Here is a 22147-nt window from a genome sequence, read left to right on the forward strand (position 1 = left end):
TGTTCTCATACAAGAAAGCACAATGAACCATTTATCATCCCCCTGCCCTTCCTGATTTTATAGATCTCTATAGAAGTGATGACAAAAGAGGACAAAAATACATGAGTAAGACAAATGCTATATTCTGCTTTCATCTCCCTTTATTTCCTGAAACATACTTCATTTGAGCATCACCTTTGGAGATTCTCTCCCATTGTTTCCTTCTCCTTTGTCTTTATTGCACTCCACCAGTAAACAGCAGCTAGGAGTAAAGGAGGCCATAAACAACTATTTCCCTGCTCATTTACCTGTATTGTTCTGCCAATTGCTTAATGGTAAACATGTGACTTACTGACGCAATTTAGACCACAATGTTGACAAGCTTAATTCCTTGCCTTTGAAGGACAGGCTAATACAATTTTCCTCTGCGTTCCTCCAGGCCATAGAGTCAAGAACAGCCACAGGCAGAGGTGCTCTCAAGACCCCCAGCTGCATTATCATCTGAATTTCATTAGGATTCTGAATAGTGCTGCTGATGAAGTTGACTGGGAAAGAAAGCAACTTAATCTGTTAAAGAGCTGCAAAAAAGAGCTGTAATTCTTTCTGAAAGATTATTTCAGCTTCTTGCTCTGCTAATCTGGTGCTTGTGTTTATGAGGACAGTCAGTATACATCCTCAAGCAACAATTTTAATGTCTGCTCAACATATGCTGTTTACATGATTTCGAAGTCACTGATCTTGCAGGCAGTTTGACTTTCAGCAAAGAACAAGGCCTGAAGGGAAGGAGATAGCCTGCAGGTTAGGAACAACCAGCTGAACCCTACAAAAACTAACCCCAAGCTCCAGAAGAGCTTTGCTAGAGGAAGGGGTTCAGGCAGGGGCTGAGGGAGGGGTACACTTCTAAGCTGCCCCTCTGAATCTGATAGAGGCAAGAAGCCTCCAAGTCCTCAAAATGTTCTGTTCATCCAAGACTTGCTAGAAAATAAGCTGGCCATCTCCATGGAGTGAGAAAACTGATGTGGAGTATAGCTGGTGATGTCCTGCTGATACCAAAACAAGGGGCTCCCACTCTTCACTCTTTTTACTCAGTTATCCTGAGTCTATCACCAAGGAGGACAGTGTTTGTCCTGTGAGTGGGAGATGATGATGTAGGAAGAGCAAACAGCCTCTGTATGAGAATGGGAATTATAATGAGGTCTGAGTAACCCTTGCCAGGGACTTTCCCCATGCTTATTAATCATCAGACACAAACTGAGCTGCCTGTTTTGGGGCCATGAGGTTAAAGGTGGTCTCTGTTTAACACACAGGTGTGCTGATAGGGTGGCAGTCCGGACTGTGAGGATTTTTTGTGCTGCAGAGACACCCCATACGGAAGAAACGTCCTAGGGCTGCATGCAGTGGCGGACACGACCCTGCAACAGGGAAGAGGCTGGAGGAGACACGAGGAAGAATCCTTGATATGATCCTTTGGATTGACTGAGTGCAAGTTGTTGTTCGGGTGATGCTTGGCCTACGGTTGAGAAAACCGAGTTTCTTTTGCAACAGATCGTAATTCCTAAGGGGAGCAGGATCTTGGCATCTCCTCCCCAACGCCTCGGTGACGGCTCTTCTCCTAAAATTATTGAATGGCACCACCTTGTGGATGCTCGGCGGTGAGGAGACTTTTCCATCTTTATTCCATGTGCAGACTCTGCAGGGTTACATTTGAATAGCGAGGCATGCAAAGGGTGATTCATTCTCGCGCTGCTTCTGAAAGACCGAGCACTCATCAAGAAGTGCTTTTCTGCTTGTTTTCTGCCAGCTGACAGAAACATATTTTAGTGCTTAGCGGTTGATTTTCAGAGCTTAACTGATTTTGCCTTTGCTAGAGGTCTTATTGGAAAACTGTAAACAGATAAAATAATTGACACTTTCCAATTATAGAGGAAGTGCAGAGGAAAAACACTGAAATACATTAAAGGTCATCTGCCCAGTATGCCATGTCTTACCTCTTTCCAAGGCGTGAATCCATGTGTCAGCTGGTCCATTCATCACACAATTCCCTAAACTCCTGAAAGTAAGGTGTAGTGGGAGAATTTACCATATGTACTCTTGAGTTTGCCTTTAGGGATTACCCTGGCAATGACAGCACATGTCCCAAACTGCAGTTTCTGGGAAGCATCAGACATATGTTCGTGAATAGAACAGCCTGTGTACAACGACTCCAAGAATTTCCAGAAAGCATTGGCTGCATGGTGTGTATTTTATAGAGCATTAGGATTCACGTTATCATGGGCATGCAGGAACCCAGGATGCTAAATAGCAGCTGTGAGTCCGTGTGACTGTGCATGTATGAAGTAGCAGGTTTTTCGGTCAAGTGGGATTATCATATATAAATCCAAGGAGCTCCATGAAATCTACCCAGATGAGATTTTGCAGAGGGAATAGGATGATGCCCTAAAAAAAGGGATATATTGTAGCCCAAACTACATCAAGAAAATGGAACAGAATCTTAAGCAGAATATAGACAGGTGAGCAGACACATTCATGCACTTCTATTGTCCGTGGTGAGAAATTCAATTAAAAAGTAAATAAATACAAATGGTTAAACCGCCAATTAAATTTTTCAAGCCTGCTTCTCAAACTTGGTTTCAGTTTTGGAAAGAGCATTTTCCTTTTACAGTGTTGATCCCAGACATGTGTTTTATTCTAGGCAGTTACAAGGGCTGGATGCAAAGTTGTGCCAGAGATGTGCTGAGACATCAGGGGCAGAACAACGTGGTCAAAGCAATGTGGTCCACAAAGTGAGGAGAGTGCCAAGAAAAGGGATGAGGAAAGCTTGCCAGGGGATTAGAGAGGTTTCTGAGAGGAGGCATTAGGATAGGAGCGGGAAGGCACCAGGCCAGTCAAAGCAAGGCTCTGCAAGGGGCAGTTTACTGTGTGTTCCCAATATCCCCAGGCATCCACCAGCATAACACCTTCTTAGGTATTGCATGAGCACAGAGTGAATGACAGTCCTGTCCCCAGAGCACCTACAGCCTGACAATAGACCGAGATGAGTTGAGAGGAAAGCGTGTGCTGTGAGAGCATGTGGGTGATGTGAGACGCAGCAATGCCAGCACATCAGCAGCCAGCACTCTGTGGGTGCTTTTTCCAGCCATGACAGTGAATACAGTTTCAAGCAGGGATCTGGAAGAGGAAAATGAGCCAGTGTTAGAGACAGAGATGGGGGTTTCCTCTTCGCTGCCCCAAACATGCCTGTGTGGGAGAAAAGATGAAGATGGTTACTTGGAAATTCAGAAAACTGGTAACAGTAGTGCCCTCCTGGATAAATCAGAGACTGCTATCAATGTCCAGTTCTTGAAGAGCGATGGTAAGAAGGAAGGGAATTTACAGGCTGAGGAGATGAGCAGTGAATGTTTGCAAAAGGGATTAAAGGAAGTGAGGGAGCCCCTCTAGTGGGAGAATCCAAGAAAGGCAATCACAGACATTAGCTGCAAAAATGATCCTAATGCTGCATCCAGGATGGTCGCAAATGCGAATCAAGATCGTCCCAAAACAGACAGTGTGGCATCATTTATATTATGTAAGGCAAAACCCGTCAAAACCAAAGAAAACATCCGACAGTTTCTGCCAAGCTAAACAAGAAAAGTTTTTCTTGACTAGCTTTCTGGTAAAGATTAAAAAAAAAAGCCAAGCCTCAGCATGTGAGCACGTGAGCACGTGAGCACGTGAGCAGAACACACTGGCCATGCACAAAAATTTTAAATCACGTAGAAACAGCAGGATGTTTCAAAGTCTTTTAGCCTGGTCTCCAAAACTCCCTGTTCATTCACCAGGTGCTAGGGAAGATCATAGAGACATTGAAATGCTCAAATTCAATATTGGTCCCACCTCTTGTGTGAATCTGAGGTAGCCAGAAAGACTTGCAGCATGTCAAAAAACGTAATGCAATGAAAAGGGAAGAAACAATGGCTGCCTCTATTATCTGGGGAAATCACTAACTCTGTGTCCACCTCAGTTTCCAATTTGTAAAGTAGGGTGAAGAGTAGTTCTTTGCTCTTATAAAAAGTCACATGTCAAAAATCATGAAGGCTCTGAAATGCCAACATACTAAAGAGGGAACCAGCTTAGTGTCTGGGCCTGGTGTATAGTGGCACCAGCTTTTTACAGCTTGCAGATTCTGTTTAAGCACTGAGCTGCCAAACAGGACAGCAGACCAGCAGGGCTGTGTTGGGAGAGGACAGCTCCAGCAGCAGAGCAGGCTCACTTATGACAGCCACCTTCTGCTCCAGGAGCCGTGGCTGTCAGGAAGACAATGCCTCTGCCTGATGAAGAGGATGAAGACGATAATGCCCATTAGACACCTGTAATAGTTTAACACTTCAGTTTTATCATGCAGCAACACGTTCAATATTTCCACCTATTTGTGTAGTGTTTGAGGGCTGTATTTGGCAGGCTTTAATGTAAACAGGATATTGCTGGCACACCGACAGCTTTTTTTTTGGCATTGCTTTTACAGAGTCTTTACATAGAATGAGTTGATGTGTGACTCATGTAAATTCAGATTTTTTTACTTTGAGCAGATGTGGCCCCTCAATGTGAGCCCAAGAACAGTTGGGGTGCTGTTGGGATTTATTTACAAACCTCCAAGCCAGCAGTTTCAAATCTGGGTTAAAGTTAGATGCCTGTTTCCATGACAGATGGTCTCATTTTGAGAAGGAGTGAGTCTTGACAACTGGGGCTGGCTGGGAGAGTGAATTTCTGTTTCATTAAAATGATTCTATTTTCAGGGTATTCTCAGATCCCAGATCAAGATTTAAATCTCCGAATTCAAATATTGTTTAGGGAACAACATTTCATCTTGCCAGCATCAAGGCTCTTGCTGATCCCTGGCTGCTGCCAGTGTTTATCCAGGCTGCTGGAAGAACGAGGAGTCCTGGCTGTGTTGTCACCTGCCTAATGGAGCTGTGGGGTGTCAGGAGAAAAGGCTGGCTGGGTACCTTTCTCAGAGGGTTGTGCAGTTCCCAGATGCTCTGGTGTTCAGGGAACAAGCCTGAGCCCATGGACTGTCCCTGTGACTTGGCATGGCAGGATTGTGGTGGGGGTCCCTGGGCTCCACAGCAGCCCTGGAAGTAAAAGGATCAGAGAGAGGTTGCCATAGAAACCCTGATTGTTCTTTAGCCCTGACAGGATCAGATCTCATCAGAGGTTTTTCTGGAGCAACTCAGAGGAGAACTATTTCCATAAAAATGTTTTAGTCCTCCCACTGAAGACTCCAGTAGCATTGAACAAGCAGTGCCTGCTGCTGATCCAGCCTTCAGGAGATGAGGTGTGTGCACAGCACAGTGCCACCCTCCCCTCCTGAAGCAACAGCTCTGACATGGGGGAGGAGTCCCCACTCTTGTCACACAGGGTGTCTGCTAAAGCGTGTGAAATCACATGAGGTGTCTGACATTGGTGCAAAGTCAGGAGATCCAGGTCATTTTCCTTGGCCTACAGCTACTTTTGTGGAAAGGTAAGGAGCTTCACTAGGTCCTTCTGGAAGCTCTGTGCAGGTGTCTTGTGTCCTTATCCCAACTCAAATGGCACAAGACGTTGCATTGAAGGACAGCAGCCCCTGTGAATTGTCTGTCATTGTCAACATCACTGCCAGGCAAGGAAAGGGAGGGCACCTCCTGTATCTGGTGAGGTTTCACCATGATCCTTGTGAGGGAAAGCAGCATCACTCCAGTCTAACTCCTGGCCCCTGGAGCCTGGATTTTTCATTCACTGACCACAGCTGGTGCAGAAAGGCAAAGCCCAAGACAAGGAGGAAGAGGGAGAAAGCACACTCAGTGTGCTGCAGACAGGACAACTGCAGCACGTGCTGCTGAGCAGAGGGGAGCTTGCAGTCCCAGAGCATGGATGCAGTCCCAGAGCATGGATATAGGCCATGGCCCTTCATTAGCCTGCATTATTATTGGGGTGGCACCCAGACGAATTTTGCTGCCAGTGGCGTAACTCTTCTTCAAATTATCTCATATGCCATTAAGAAGAGGTCCACACTGACTTTTTCGTTTGATTTCTGTACCTTGCTGTTGACATCTTGAAGGAGTGTTTGCAAAGGCAGTCTGACGTGTCACCCAGAAAGCTGGCTGTAAACATGAGTTTGTGCAGACTTCATGGTATGGAGTGACAGAACTTCTACTTCTTAAGTTTTCACCTAAAGAAAACAAAAACAATAAAACAATACCAAAATCACCCAAAAGAAAAGGAGCATCCAAGTGACACATATATTAAAAATTTAAGCCATCCTCCTAAATTTCAGTGACCTGAAAGTTCAGCTGATTTCTTTCTGCCTTTCACTTTTGTTACTCTGTAGCAAAAGTTATTTCCTCATCACTAGTTACCAACTTTATCAAAAGGGGTTATTTTTGCTCATGATGGGTAGAAGAGTCTTTTAAAACAAAATTAACTTAAATCCCACAGTATGCCAAGGCAATCCAACATCCTTTAGAGCATTACTGATGAATATTTCATTCTCTTTAAGGAGTCACAAATAGAATTTATTTTTCTGTACTGAATCAACTAAATATATGAGCCAGAGGCTTCAGTCAGCAAAAGGGTGACTTTGTGAAGATCTTTAAATTCTCCTTTGGTGTTCAATTCAGCAGCTGTTGGCTGGGATGTCATTAAGGGCTGTTAGGCACTAGCAGCTGTTTCAGGGTTTCTGGTTTTGATAGTATTTGTATGGTCACACAGCTCAGATGTGTCCAGGATGGTATTTCCCTGGGTGCTGATGAAGGAGCACTGAGGCAGCTCTCCCACATAAAGCTCACTCTCCAAGCAGACATTGTACCTCAATGGATTTAATGGGCATCCAAAAGTGCTCAAAGCATTTGTGAGGCACCAAAATGCTTCTCCTTTAAGCAGCCTTATGGGATTTCCTGTTTGCATTTTGCTATCAATCCATCTGCTCCTGAGTGAATTATCAGTGGCTGACTTCACATATACTTTAAACCATAAAGATGGGGGAAAAAGGTGACCAGCTGCTGGTTAGCAGGATCTGAACTCATTGTATGTGATAGTAGAAGCAATTTCTCACTGTCTGAGTCATCACAAGTGCCCTGTTCAGGGAATCCACTCTTCCAATACAATTCTTTGAACAAAGCATTAGAGATAATAAAGTCCAGAGGAAACTTACTTGGACAAATACAATTTTCAGGCAGTTCTGAAAAGCTTATTGTTGATCAGACTGTGTGCTTATCCCAGATTAAAAATCCTTTGCAGATAAAACCACTGGAAACTGTGGAGAACAGTCGTGAGTGGTTATCTTTGGCTCTGGATGACATATTTTGTCTGTGAGACAATAAAATGCAGGGCATAGGAACTGGAGCTCTTGATGACTGAATTAACTTTGAAATCTCTCTCAGTCTCTGAGACCTCAGAAGATACTACAAAGACTTTCCTGACAAATAATTTTGTGATTACACTGGGGCTGAAGATTGTTTTCAGTGACCTCCAGCAGTTAATTATGGGCTCATAAGTTGCAGACTACGGGGTTTTACAGAGCTGCTCACAGCCTGGATTTTTCTTTTGTAGTGGATTCAATAAAATAATTTAAAAAATACGTTCATGCCTTTTTGGACCATGAGTTTTGTTGACAGATGCAATGAAACTGATACATCCTGCAGAGCAGCTCAGTCTTGTGGCACTGACATTTCCCCCACAAAAATACCCAGAAGTTTACTTTCTGAGCAATTCTTTCTTGTTTGCAATACAAATACAGCACAAAAGTGACTAAGAAGGTTGAGACAAATTTGCCATAATTTTGTTAGGAATGGCACAGCTGTAGTTTTTTATTTATTTGCCCATCTACATGGGGGTAGGACCTTGGATTTGCAGTTTTGGTGCAGTGTCAGCTCCTGCATACACACAGAACAAAGACCTTAATTTACAGACAAAAAGGTATCTTACATTTAGCCTCGCTGATATCATGTAGCACTGAATTTCGCAGGTTAATTATGGCTTGTGTGAAAAAGCATTGCTTTTTGTCAGTAGTGGAAACTAAATGTATTCATGCCTTCCTGAATGCTTTCTCAGCAGTTGACAGCCTTGACATTTACATAGGGGTGTGGTGAAACAGGGCACCGACACCAGTAATCATCACGAGGAAGGAAAGCATCCAAAGATATAAAACTGTTTCACAGTCTCAGCCTTTCCCTGGAAAAACAGCATCTGGCTCAATGTATCTGTAGGCACAGACTGTCTGCAAGGGCTTTTTTTGTTCTTTAAACAGAACTCAGCTGACAGGTTACTTTCTGGAAGAGGCATGGTAGTCTGTCTATTTATGTACTGCCTTTGAGAGATGTAGCCTCAAATTAGGATAGGAGTTGGGAACTGAAACAAACGGGCTCACAGAAATGGGAGACACTGGGATTCTTGGCATGCAGGCTCTGTGCAATCAGGTCTCAAAAACATTTTCAAAAAATGGAATAAAATGAGCCTTGTTGTTTTTATAGCTGATTAAACTGAGCTGACGTCTCATCCTCCAGACATGAACATACTGCTTGATCTAACCTACATTTGAAGATATGTATGACATTCAGTGAGAATTGGAAACATCATTATCCTTCCTTTGGAGTTAGCCCAGTGTTTACTGAGTGCCTGCCTTTGGAAATGGGCAATCCCTCCCTAGGAGCTGACAAGAGGAAAAGCATTTGATTTGCGGTGGTCAGGATTCTGCCCTGACCAGCCTGCAGCACCTGACAGTCCTCAGGCCCTGACAATCCCACTGGCTCTCACATGAGTTTCTCTGAAAATGGAGAGCTCAATAAGCCAAATAGGTTATTTGGGCACTGGATCTCATATCCATGAGAGCCCTGTTCAGAACACAGGATGGTACTGGTTGCACCTTATTGCTCCATGTTTTCTGCAGCACTCTGATGAAGTTCACTCCTCAATTCTGCCACCTCCTGTGCATCCTGCTCACTCTTTGTCCTAAGCCCAGTCCAGCTTGAGGCCTCAGCACCCATCCCTCTTGCTCAGGCTTGTTCAGACCCCAAACTGAGGGGTTGCTGTGGCTTAGGAGGAAGATGCCTTTTGGAAAGACTCAATATCCCCACATCCCTCATCTGAAGGTAAGGGAGGTTGTACATCAGAGTCAGGGGCCACCGCTGGTATTGTGCCACAGGTCTCTGCCACTCAGGTCACATAGTGACAACCAGACAGCTGTGGCATGCCTTTGCAGCTGGCCAGTGCCATGCAGTGACACACATTGGGCTTACGTGTGCCTGGAGAGATGGGAGTGGCTCCAAAAATTGGCTTTCACCTGGGGTAGAGATAGGCACCCACCAGGTATTTTATAAATTAAGCTGTCTCTATAAATTATCCTGTGACACTGGAGACACAGAAGATTCTGTGTGAAGAACCATCTTCAGCCTTACACTTCCCTGCTTTCACAGCTGTGGAGATGTTATCACATTTGCAGCAGGCTCTGCTTTGCCATAAACAGGGCAGCTCATTGTCTGGCATTGCTGTCACCATGCTCCTGTTGCACTGACTGCTCTTGGTGGCCAACACGCTGACATGTTGCTTCTAGAAGGTTTGCTCCCTGTCAACACCCAGGTACGCTGGAAATGTTTCCTACATCAAGGGCTCCGTCTATACCCTGAGTTTAAAAGTGGACAAAGGAAGAGGAGGGGGCACACTCAGGTCTGTGCACGCTGTTTGGGGCTTGTTGCAGCAGAGCTCCAGAATAACTGCACTTGGGAAGTGAAGCTCTGGAGGAAACTGGGACACAACAGGCCAAGCCTTTCACAGGTTGGATAAACAAGAACCTGCAGGAAAACATTGTATTGCCCTGGCTTCCCCAGCATTTGTAAGGTCTTGGTACAATATCCAGGTGGGCATCTGGGTGTAGCAGTATAAGCCAGACATGAGTCTGGATTACAGCATTGCTCAACCAGCAGCACAGACATCACCTGAAAATCCTCCATTTGTCTCTAGATGAGTCCCTCATGTGTATTGCATGTGGCTGTTGCATTTGAGGTAGTTATCTTTACTTCCAAAGTTCTGCAGGTAAATAACCATTTGGTGCTTGATTTGTTCTGCATGCAGCACATCAGCTGGTCCCATTACAAGTAATTCAAAGGCTTTCCAAAGTGGTAAATCTCTGCTTATTTTCATTTCCTGCCTCTGGCAATGTAGTAAAAGATTGTCTCATCCGCTGTTTGAATCCTGCAAGCAGAAGTGAAATATTCTGCAATCCAGGACAGGTCAGACTGTAGATTTTTCCACCATCCCAAAGCCTACTTTAGTCAGCTGGATGAATTAGAGCTGGTAAGCGTGCAGCAGGGCATAAAAGAAACCCTTCATGCTCTGTAAAAGCAGCCTTGAGGTGCAGTAGGGCTCTGCACAAGGGCACTAATTCGTCACACAGCATGTCCCCAAGCTGCACTGCAGAGCCTGGGCTGGACATGGAAAGCAGGACACAGCAAGCATTTGCTAGAGCCTCACTGTGGCTGAAGGGTTATCATCCACCACCAGCAGATCAGTTTTTCTTTCCCAAGGAAAGGAAAAAGACCAGCAGACAGGATCCTGAAAAACAGCATGCCTCTGAAGAAAGACGTCAGGTTTCTCTAATCCTCTTGTTTTGTGCTCAGGCATCTGATATCTGGAAATTGATTTGCCTCTTTGTATGTCCTGATTGGGTCATCATGTGGCCCTCCTGTACAAAGGGCACAGAAGAATTGAAATCAGTTTTGCCTGGAAACAGATGCCAATTAAAATCACTGGAGAAGGGCAGAAAGGGAGCAAGAAACGTCCCATTGGAGTTGTTGACACAGGTAGAATGCTGGAGATGGTCCCAATCTTTCCCAAAGCCTTTTGTTCTTCTCTTTGCCAAGCAGCTTCTTCCTTGAAGTTTTTTCTGTGTGTGTCCAGGCAAAAACATGGGGGAAGGAGCTGAGCTGAGCTCAAATGCACCCCATGACTACTGTAGCTTGTGGCAAGGCTGCTCTTCCCTTAAAGGAGAGAAAAGTGTTGTTCCCACCAGGCAGTGAAATGACAAACATGAAAGCCCCACTTCCAATTTATCCTCAGTCCCAGTGACCAAAAGCTGCTGTAGGTTTTGTCTTTTTCCAGAAGGTGTCTTCACTCACTTTTGTCCCCATGGTTCTTGTCATTGCTCCCTGTGTCTTTGTACACAGTGGCAGGAGGCAGAAATGACAGGGAAAGGTTGCTAAGCCTAAGCCCCACTCTCAGTAGCATGCAGTACACAAAGCCTTTCTGCTTCGGTTTATTCCAGAAACAGGATCTTTTGGAACCCTTATCCCTGCAGTGCAGTTTGGCCATTGCTGGCAATGGGCTGCAGGTTCTGTACTGAAGTTGCAGGACTGAGGCCTGCCAAACTTGCTCTGCCTGGACTACAGCTGAGTACCTGCTGCTTTGTTTCAGTTTGGTTTAGCTGTAGGAACACTTTCCTCCTTCTAGCCAGGTGCCTATGGCTGACTTGGTTTACTTTCACGAGCACTGCATGGTAGAACCATAGTTTTATACCAGTGGCTCTTCTGTGCACCATGAGGTGTTCACAACTCCACCTTCACAAGCTGGAGCTAAGAGATGCCATCATGGGCTTGGTGTGACAGCAGAAATCCTAGAAGTGGAACCACAGGATGCAGTGCAGGGGGGTACAGAGGCCCAATGGGATGGTAAGAGATGGGACACAGGCTTGATTCTGGAGCACTCACAGCAACAAACAACTCACCTATGGAAGATAAAGAAATGCAGATACAGAGCTGGACAAGAATGGTTTCAGGGGTAGCAAAGAGGAAAAATAAATAATATCTTACATGTATATAATCAGCATCTACAGTAAATTTGGATGTGAAATGGAGTTTCAATCCAATGAAAAATAAACAAGGTGTAAAAGCATATAACAAATCATAAAACTGACCCCCAGGAGAATCTGGAGTGAGGAAGAAGAACCCATCACCATCATCCCACTGAACAACTCCAGATGCTGATGATTTCCTGTACCACCACCATGAGAATGAAACCACCAGCCTTAGGATCTGGATGAATACCAGCAGGGGGAATGTAATGCTAGGAATAGGGGTAGGAGATAAGAAGAATGTGCATAAGACCTTCAAATTAGTTTTTAATTATTATTATTGCTATTGAAATGTTTTCTGCCTATGAGTATTATTTATTTTTCTGTAATAATTTGACATGGATTAATAATGATTTTTTATTAGAGTGCTAAGATTTCAGTTCTACTAACATTCAATTCTTGTCTTTATATATAAGGTATGTTTCCCTTTTGCCTGGAAACACTACTTCAAGCATAACACTGTAAGAAGGTTTCTGAATAGCTCAGAAATATTCTATATTTCTCACAGGTTCAAAATAACCAAATACTTTATGAGCTGAAATCACCATCAAATGTGAAAAATGCATTTGCCCAGGAGAGGTCTAAAGAGCTTCTCAGCCTCAGATGAAAAGGTAAATGGTGTTTTGGGTAAAATCGGGTTTTGTTTTTCAGTTTTTCCCTTCAAACCTCTTCTTGCTCTCTTGGATGCTCTCTCTATGAGTCAAAACTGACTATTCCTCTTCTAGACTGCACTTTGTCAAAGAGGAAAGCCACAACAAACACCTTATGAATTAGGAGACATTATTTTTAGCCACAGATCAAAATTCAAAGAAATAAATAGAAACTTCCAAACTCCTAGTCTTCTTCTAGTTCCTCAGTAAAGCTTTCCACATCAACGTCTTCCATTTCTAATGGTTCTATAATGTTTTACAGATGTATTATGCTTACAATAAAACTCAGAAGCAATGCATTGCCAGCAAACAGGTGCCCTTAGCACCAGCTTTTCTAAGCTCCTGGAAAAAATAAAATGAGGCCAAGGACAAGAGCCACCAGAGCAGACAGACCTGTGCCATTTGGAACCATAAAGATGTGAGCAAACCACATGAGGGACTCTCCGAGTTTTGTGCAGAATGACAGTGTAACCTGTAATTACAATGTACCATGTAATTATAGATGTTTTCACATCCTAGACATCCCGGATCTGTGGTGTAGAGGTGATTTGCCTTAAGCCTCGTGGCTTTTCCTGAGGTTTTTCTGGGGTTTTGGCTTCCCTCTTCATTGGAGATACTTGCAGAACATTTTTCTCTTGACTTCTATGTGTCTCTGCACCAAGTCAGCTCACAGGACTACCTAAAACTAATCTGCATGCCTAAGTCCACAGTCCAGATGCTCCTTGAACTCTGACAAGCTGGGTGCTGTGATCACTTCCCTGGGGAGCCTTATCTTAACGTCTGCATCAGGTGAGGGTTTAACAATAATAATTAATAGCCGTAATGCTTTGGAAGATGTGCAAGATCTAGACCCAGTTTTGTGAGTCACTTTTGTTTTCTCTTTGGATGACTCCAAACAACATTTGGAGATCTGATACTTGAATTGTCTCTAGTTTGAATATACTTAATATATGTTTGTCTTCTTGCTAAACGAAAAAAAGGAATTCTTGAGTCGCTGTATTTTCCCTTAAAGGGAAGCCCTGTTTTCCTACCAAAACGGTGAGATACCATTTTATTGCAATCTGTTGATTTATAAGATGCATGGAAATCCTCCTTCCTTAAACACTGTATTGGTTTGGCATGGCCTGCTTTTAGGCAGCAAAAGATGGCTCCTGTGAGGAAGCCGCTGGAAGCTTCCCACCATGTTGGACAGAGCCAGTGGCTGATGGCTCTGAAGATGGACGTGCTGCTGGCTAAAACTGGGCCAATAAGAGAGACTGGTAATGTCTCTGTGATGACATATTTAAGAAGAAAATCAAAACAAAGTCACAAGATTTGGGATTCTAGTCAGAGAAGAGGAGGAGTTGAGAACATGTGAGGGAAAACAACATGGTGACACCCAGGTCAGTGAAAAAGGAGGGGCAGGAGGTACTCCAGGTGCCGGAGCAGAGATTCCTCTGCAGGCTGTGGTGCAGACCATGGTGAAGCAGGTTGTCCCCCTGCAGCCCGTGGGTCCATGAGGGATGCAGAGATCCACCCACAGCCCGTGGGGGAGGTGCCTGTGCCAGGCAGGTGGATGCCTGGAGGAGGCTGTGATCCAGTGGAAGACCTGGTGGAGAGTGAGGGCCCTGCTTCCAGGCTGGAGCAGCCTGTCCTTGGAGGACTGCACCCTCTGGAAAGAGAGAGAGGCCCATGGCACAGCAGTTTTGGGAGGACTGTGTGCCCGTGGGAGGGGCTCACGCTGCAGCAGATGTGGTAGGAGTGCTGCTCATGAGAGTGGACCCACCCCGGGGAAGTTCACGGAGAACTGTCTCCCGTGGGAGGGACCCCACGGCCTCACAGGGGAAGACTCCTCCCCAGAGCAGCAGAAGGAAATCTCGGTGATGGACTGGCCAAACCCCCGTGCCCTGTCTCCCTGTGCTGTCGGTGGGAAGGAGGGAGGGGCTGGGGGGTGGAAGGTGTTCTAAGGGCTTATTTTACTTCTCATTATCCTCCTCTGATTCTGTTAGTAATAAATTCACTTCGCAACTTAAGTTGAACCAGTTTCACCCTTGAAGTGTTTCTCCCAGTCCTTATCTCATTCATGAAGCATTTGTTAATTTTTTTTTTCCCCTTTTCTCTCCTCTGCCCAGCTGTGACAGGGGAGGGTGAGCAAGTGGCTCTCATGGGTGCCTGGCATCGGGCCAGTGTCAAACCATGACAGCTTGCCATAAAGGACTCTTAGCTCATTTCTTTTCTGTGAATTTAATTTTGGCCAGGTCCTTCTGCCTCATCCAACAGGAACCAGGAGCTTTTCCCTCAAACCTGTAGGCCTAGGTCGTCTGTGTCTTACCAGGGCGTTGCGCAAGTCTGATTGTCTAATCCCACTTCCCCCCACTGCTGCTGGCTCTGACCCAGGCCCAGAGCAGGACATCTGAGAAATGCTTAGATCAAAGCTCCCCACCTGCCAGTGGGGTTTGGCCATTAACCTTTTGTTTATGCCCTTGCTGTGCAGCGGAGGCACTCCAGGTATTTCCTTGCTAAACAAAGGCAGGCATTTAAACCCAGCAATCTGCTTTATGACACACACCATTTGACTCTTTTCTCTGCAGAGATTAATGCTGGCATCTTAAACATTGCTAATGCCTTATAGACAATCCATTAACATCAGTGTCTCCTAAGTGGCCAGCCATACCATTATTTATAAAATAGGGATCCCTTCCTAGTGCTACCGCTACCAATCCCTTGATTTCCCGAGCATGGAATTGTGCCTATTATCAGCTGTGGAGTATTTTACACTGCTACATATTTTTTACTATATAATGAGCTGCGTGTGTGTGAGTGACATGAAAAAAAAATAAAATAGAGGAATATTGCTATTCCACTTGCTGCAGTGTATGAGCTGATCTGGTTAGACACGAAATGCAGACAGAAATCCGCCTCACCTCTCAAGCTAATTTTAGTCTCTCCCTCTGTTCTCTGTGGCTGTGTGTGTATAGAATCACTGGCAGTCTGATAGTGTTTCAGTAACCTGTGCCACGCGCAGAGCGAGATGTACTCACCAACCATCTGCTTGCATGGCACGGGTTAACTGAGCCTGTGGGATTGTGCTTACCTAAACAAAACCACTGCAGTGAGGGGAAAAACAATGAATGGGTGGAGATGATCAGCCCATGCATTCCAGCTAGTGCAGTCCAGGCAGCAATGACAGCCTGAAGGTTGCAGCAGCATCGGGATCAGCATTCCAAGTGCACCGATCTTACAGTCTGGAGTGATTTTACGTGGAGCTGTTCTTTATTTGCTGAGCCATGGCCAGTAACCAGGCCAGCCTGCAGGATGATCAGAGCAGGCACTGCAAGTTCTTATCCTATATGTTCTACCAGGCTGTGAGAGATCACAAACCTGTGTGGATGCTGGAAGACATGAGAACTATGGAGTATTTTTACTGGGAGGAAAATGCCAGCCTTCGAACCTACTCACCTTCAGAAGCCCTTCTCTATGCAGTGGTGCATAATCACCTGCCTTATGCTCAGTATCTGCTGTCTCATTTTCCAGAGGAGGCTCTCAAGGTGCCTGGGGAACATTTCTGCTATTGTCCATCCTCTGCTCCTCACCTAGCCATGGCGGTCACATATGACAGGAGAGATATCTTGGGACTGATCATCAAAATTGCACACAAGCTCCCCAGCTTGAACTCCTATATCAATAGGGCTGGTTGCTTTCATCTGGAAGATGGGAAAACACCCCTGCACCTTGCCTGTGAACTGCTGAGGTCAGAAACGGTCCTCATCCTCCTCGGGAATGGAGCATCTCCCAGGATAGAGGACAGTAAAGGGCTTACCCCGCTGGACGTCATCCTGGAGCAGATGTGGGACTCCAAAGTCAATGTCGCATCAAAGAAGCTCTGCCTCGACTACCTCTTGCTCTTCATGCCCAACCCACAGTTTAAGATGCGGAAAGTTCTGCAGGAGCATCCAGACCACTGGACAGCTTTGCTGGGAGAAGACAAATTCAACAGCCTGGTGGGGAACACACCTGCTTCTTTATATCTGCAAGCTATGCAAACTATTCTCCAGACTCTTCCCCCTTCCCACTTCCCTAAAAGCATCCAGGAACTACCTATACCTCAGGCACTAAAGCCCTTACCATCCTATGGCAAAAAGCTACCGGCAAAAAATATGGTAAATGTTTTTCCTTGACTTTATTCAATGGGTCTTGGATTTTCAAAGGCAACTTAGAGGAGCTGGTCACCCACCACCCTCTGCATTTTAGTGTGATTTTAGTACTTAACCTATTAGGCTATGCTGGAAAATCCAATACTTTGTGACGAGATTTTAAATGTCTTTTCTAACTGATTGCAGGCACGGCACTTTTAAAGGCAAAAGCCTTCCTCGTTTTCTGTTTTGTTGTGCATGTGAAGGGTTAACTGTAGTTGAGACTGTGTTATGTTTGGTTTCTTAGTTGTCAGCTGGTATCAGTGTATCTGAATTCCCAATATGATAACTGTATCCTGTGTAATGCACCTGGGTTAAAAGGAACTACGTGCCCAGTGGGATTTTCAAAGGGTGTCACTGTGGGACTGTGTTCTGCTAGAGCTGGGAGAAATACCATCCCCTACCAACAAGGTTCAAACATCGTGTTTCCTTTCTAACAATGATCAAGCATTATTAGTAATAACCACAAAGTCCATGGCTGATGCTGCAGGGATGCAGAGGCAATTCCTGTAGGATAACTGATCCTACCGAGTTACTTTATGGCAGGTCATGGTGTGGAGGGCGGGAGTTCAGAGAGGGGCAGTGAGTGTATATTCCTGGGGGATGGGAAATAAAGATCCACAGAAAAGATAATGGAGACTATCCAGTCTCACCTGGGAGCAAGGGGGTTAAAGGCAATCCCAGCCCTGATGCCTCTACTTGTGCAATGGGGAAAGAACCATTTTCCCTGCTGTCCAGTAAACAAGTGGCAATTGGAGCAGGGACAGTGGGAGCCCTGTCTTTCATAAGTGACATTATTTCTCCTTGACCTGTGTTTTAGCATGTATCTCTACAGGAGATGAAGCTCACTAATTTGATTTCCCTGTGGGTCTCAGCGCCACAGGCATTTGTTAGTTATCCTCAGCTGGGGTATGATATGCTGCTCTTAAAAGTTGTTACTTGTTGTCAATTGGAATATTTTTGCCACTCAGATCCAGACAGAAGTCCTTATCCTGGAAATTACAAAATGTTCCCACTGACTGGGCACTGTGGGCAGGGTGAATTTGCAGAAAGCTGGGCTGGGGCTGGGCAGCCTTCTGGGTAGCTCTGAACCACGCTGCCCTCTCTGCTCAAGGCACTGGTCCTGCTCTCCGGGCTGTTCTCAGCACCAGCAGAGCAGTGGCAGAATCCCGACTCCCTTTGGGGGACATCCCTTATTTTGGACCCCAGCGGTTCCCCCTCTTTGTAAGTGCAACCCTCTGTTCTGCTGAAGTAGCATAACTCACTTCCCAGATCCATACTGGGCAGCAGAGAGGAAGGAACTCACTCTTCTCTTCAGCTGGATTTGGAGCCCAAGGCTGTGGAGCACAAACTGCTTTCCACAAGGCTCTAGCTAAGAAAGGATGTGCAGTCAAATATCAATTGCTTTGTGCAAAAATGGCTCGTGTCTCATCTGGCTAATTCCCTGCCTGTGCCAAGGAGGCCATGCTGGACCTGCGCCCTTCTTTCCGTCAGCACAGGGAGAACTTCCATTTAGTTTCCCTCTGCGTGGGCTACCTCCTGTGTGCCAGGACATTGGCAATGCCAGCCATGGCCAGGTGGAGATTTACTGTGATGGTGCAGAACATGCCACTGACAGCTACCTGGAACATCCTTCCTGAGACACTGGGATGCTCCTCCCAGCCATCTCTTCCCACATGCCGTGGGAGAACCTCAGTTCCGCTGCGACTTGCGCTGGGCCAGGTGAATAAGCAGGCTGGCTGGTGAGGTAGAGAAAATGTCAGCCCAGCCCTAAAAGTGGCAAGCAGGCCATGAAGGAGTTAACCCTTCTCCTGAAATCCCACATCCCTGGTGCTGCAGTGTCCCTCCACCCCTGCCCCTGGGGACTTGAATGTCCTTCTCCATCTGTGTCTATTCCTCCGCCTTCAATGGGGGAGGCTGCGAACGGGGAAATGCAGGGTCAGTGCTGGGTGAGGGTTTTGGGGGAAGGCTGCTCGCCCAGCAGCCTGTGCTGCAGACAGAGGCTGTCACAGCTTGGGAAGCAAAGGCAGATTTGCATTATAAGCGGTGGCTCAGCTGCTTCTGCCGAGCCCTCAGGCTCCCCAGCACCGGCACATATTCCCCCGAAAACCCGGAGCTGGAGGCAGAGGACAGAGAAGGCTCTCATGGCTGCCCGGAGTGACTATGCAGAGCACGGCCCCTGTGGCACCCCGCGAATTCAGAGGAGCAGGATTGGGTTTGTCCCCGCAGCGCTGCGGTATCTCATCCGGACGTCGGTGGGTGAGAGGCGGAGGAGGCTGGTGAAGGATATTATTAGAATAGTAATTAGGTCCCGGGAGCAGAGATCCCGGGAAAGGAGGAAATGGAAATCATCCAGTGCTATTGCACCGGCTCGACACCATGTGAGTTTCAGTGCTGTAAAGAGTTTCAGAAAAGACAGAAGGGAGGGCAGGGCTGTTCATCTTACAAATCCAAGGAGGCAGGTAGGCACTGTCGACATTACCAGAGAGCACTTTCCTATTAAGGCAGGAGGCTGTACTCAGAGAGCCGGAGCAGCCCACTGGGAGCAAGCGAGTCTAACATGGTGCAGGGGTCTCTTGTTGGCTGCTATAGTTGGGATCAATGCAGAGGTCAGGAATCAGGCACTTCAGGCTTTATGGGTGGATTTGTAGCAGACAGCAGGATGCTTTGTGTGCATGCATTTGTCCATGTGGGAGGCTCCCCTCAATCCACCTGCCAAGGGAGAGGATAGAAGATTAATTGTCTTGAACAGTTTCTTCCTGGGGCATTCCTGTGACTGGTACCCCAGCCTGGAAGAAAGCTGCTGGTCTACTGTTGGCCAACATGTAAAATTCTGGTGTGTCCAGCCCAGAGTGTAACAGGCAACTAAGCACACAGGAAAGATCACTCCACTCCCGCCCCCCCCCCCCCCCCCCAGCCATTCCTCCTTTTCCTGACCGTTTTAGAGAGATGAAGCACCAGCTGGCTCTCAATCACATCCGGCCTCCCATGTGCAGTCCCAATGGGCCAAAGTTTAGGGTCATTAGCATGGTAGTAACAATTCTTTCCATTGCCTGTAGCAATATGACTGCAGGACAGGCACTCCTTCTGCTGGAATGGGGAAATCTTTTCCCTAAACCATGTTTGCTTATATTGTGGTGATCTGCCTGTTAGTTTGAGATCCCATTTGTCTTCCTGCTCAATACAGTGACATTACATCAGATATGGCCAAATCTACCTCAGCCCTGTCTGTGTTGGTTTTTTTCCTCCATTCTTTCTAAGCCAGGTCATTAGCAAAAGTAAACTCAAAAGATTTTGCAGACTTCCTGCAACCTGATGGTCTTGAAAAATCCCTTTGCTTGCATGGCAAATATGTTGGTGAGTTTGTTAATCAAAAAGAGTGCAGGGTGCTGTGTGGTGATGTTTACATTCTGCATATCTACATACTGAGTAAGTGTCTCTAAAATCTGTATTTCTGAACTTGGGAAAAAGAATAAAGACAAGAGAGAAATGGGGAGAGGGTAAAGTCTTTTCTGATCTTTGGATTTAGGTTGGTTCTACAGGTTACATCTTTCTAATTTCAATTTTGAGGAGAGGCATTGTAAGGATCTGAGTTGTCTGTATGTGTGAGCCTTTGGTTTTGGTGAGAAGCACTTCAGTGAGCACAGTGGGGGGGATGGGAGTGAGTGAAAATGCACAGATGCGTGTGTGCACGTGTGTGAGTGCCTGCCCTCTTGTCACACGTGTGAGTGTGTCTGCCCTCTTGTCACACGTGTCTTCATTCCCTCTTGTCACACAGGTGTGTCTGCCCTCTTGTCACACGTGTCTGCATTCCCTCTTGTCACACGTGTGAGTGTGTCTGCCCTCGTCACACAGGTGTGTCTGCCTGCCCTCTGTCACACACGTGTCTGCTTGCCTTCTTGTCACACATGAGTGCCTGCCCTCTTGTCACACACGTGTGACTGTCTACCTGCCCTCTTGTCCCACATGTGTGAGTGCCTGCCCTCTTGTCACACACGTGTGAGCGTCTGCCTGCCCTCTTGTCGCACACGTGTGTGTCTGCCTGCCCTCTCCTGGCGAGCCCGTAATCGACTGCCAGCACTCACCCACTGCACTCCTCGTACCAGCGCTGAGCGATGCCCTACGGAAGCAGCCTTTTCACAAGGTCAGTGTGTGTGTCCCAGGCTCTGTGCTGCTGACAGGTAAGGACATTTCTTCTTCTCTTGTAAAGAGACAGCAGTTTTGGTTTTCTTTCTAAAGTGGGTGTTTTACCCCAAACACCAAGCACAAGGGCTTCTGCTTGCCAGCAACTACAATCATCACTACAATCATCCAGCAAAGGGTTTGTGATGCTGGCCACACTTTATTCTAGAACACATTTTTTTAAAAAATAAAATCTCTTAAACATACATCTTTGTCTTTCTATTTTTCTGGGTTGCCAGCAAAATTCAGCTACCTATGACTTCCTAACCCTATGCTTCTGTCTATTTCTGCAGCATCATTAGCAGGAAGGACAGGACAGATTCTGACCTCAGTTACACCTCCCTGCACCTGAAGTAACGCTTTTTAAGTCACTTCCATCACTACTGATGTTTGTTGGTCTAAATGAAAACAAACCCTTTGTGCATTTGTGTTCTTCAAGGCTCCATAACTCTGACTTCAGCATACAAATAAATGTGACACTTAATCCCTGAAAACATTTTTTATATTTTTCATACTCTGAATGTATATAGATATATATTTTCCATCTCTAACATCGATGGCATTTCCCTGTTCCCAGCTCCCTTGGCATTTTTGGAATCAGCATGGCAGTGACAGATGCAGTTGTTCACTTATTAAAACTGAATATTGCCATGCCCAAGTACAAATGAATGTTCATTGTATGATATAACTTTCTTATAAAGCCATACTTTTTAAATTTTGGTTTCTCTTTTTTAGGGGTGAAAAAAAATCTTCCCTATAATTGTGTTTCACATTACTCGCTGCATGATTAAAGATAAAAAAGATTGTAACGTGCTGGAATAAAGTATATATACATAGCCTGATGTAATTAGGTATACTAGCTGTGAAAATCATTTAATCTGATTGTATTACTATAATAAACTTGCAATATAAAATTGATGTGTCTTTTATTAGCCAATTGGTCAAAACCACCCACCAGTATCTATTGCTTCTGCTGTGGCTCATCTTATTGTTTGATGATTTCATTCTGACTGCTGAGCCATTATCTCAAAAAATGTGATCTGAGGAAAATAATATTTCCCTTCACAGGCTTACAGTAGCTGACTGTGCTGTCAGAGGATGACCCCAAGTGATGAGGTGAACCCACACTTCACAGATCTGTGGAAAGGTGGTGATGAATCAGAAGGAGGGGCTCAACAGGGGTTGAATGGTAATTGGTTTTGGAGATTTTCATTTTTTAGGTTTGAGTTCAGCTTATGCAGCTGTTTGCCATGAACATGAGTGCCAGCATCCTGCTTTCCTTGTCTGGTTTGTGTGCTGTCAACAAGCTC

The 22147-nt window shown here is 45.7% G+C and overlaps 1 protein-coding gene across 3 annotated transcripts; it reads left to right on the forward strand.

Moving 5' to 3' along the window:
• The first annotated feature begins 15407 nt into the window (after positions 1 to 15407).
• LOC104685581 (ankyrin repeat domain-containing protein 9-like) lies at positions 15408 to 21755 on the forward strand. Of its 3 annotated transcripts, none has more exons than XM_010393510.4 (2): positions 15408 to 16622; positions 16803 to 21755. In XM_010393510.4, exons 1-2 carry the CDS (start codon positions 15750 to 15752, stop codon positions 16815 to 16817), a joined length of 888 nt encoding a protein of 295 aa, XP_010391812.1. In that variant the 5' UTR covers positions 15408 to 15749; the 3' UTR covers positions 16818 to 21755. The 3 variants fall into 3 exon arrangements, 2 of the variants coding, with proteins under 2 accessions (XP_010391812.1, XP_010391813.1); XM_010393511.4 differs by having other exon boundaries at positions 21131 to 21755; XR_751135.3 differs by having other exon boundaries at positions 15409 to 20799; positions 21131 to 21755.
• The last annotated feature ends 392 nt before the right edge of the window (positions 21756 to 22147 follow it).

Source organism: Corvus cornix, chromosome 3 (genome assembly GCF_000738735.6).
Source record: "Corvus cornix cornix isolate S_Up_H32 chromosome 3, ASM73873v5, whole genome shotgun sequence".
Taxonomy (NCBI): Eukaryota; Metazoa; Chordata; class Aves; order Passeriformes; family Corvidae; genus Corvus; species Corvus cornix.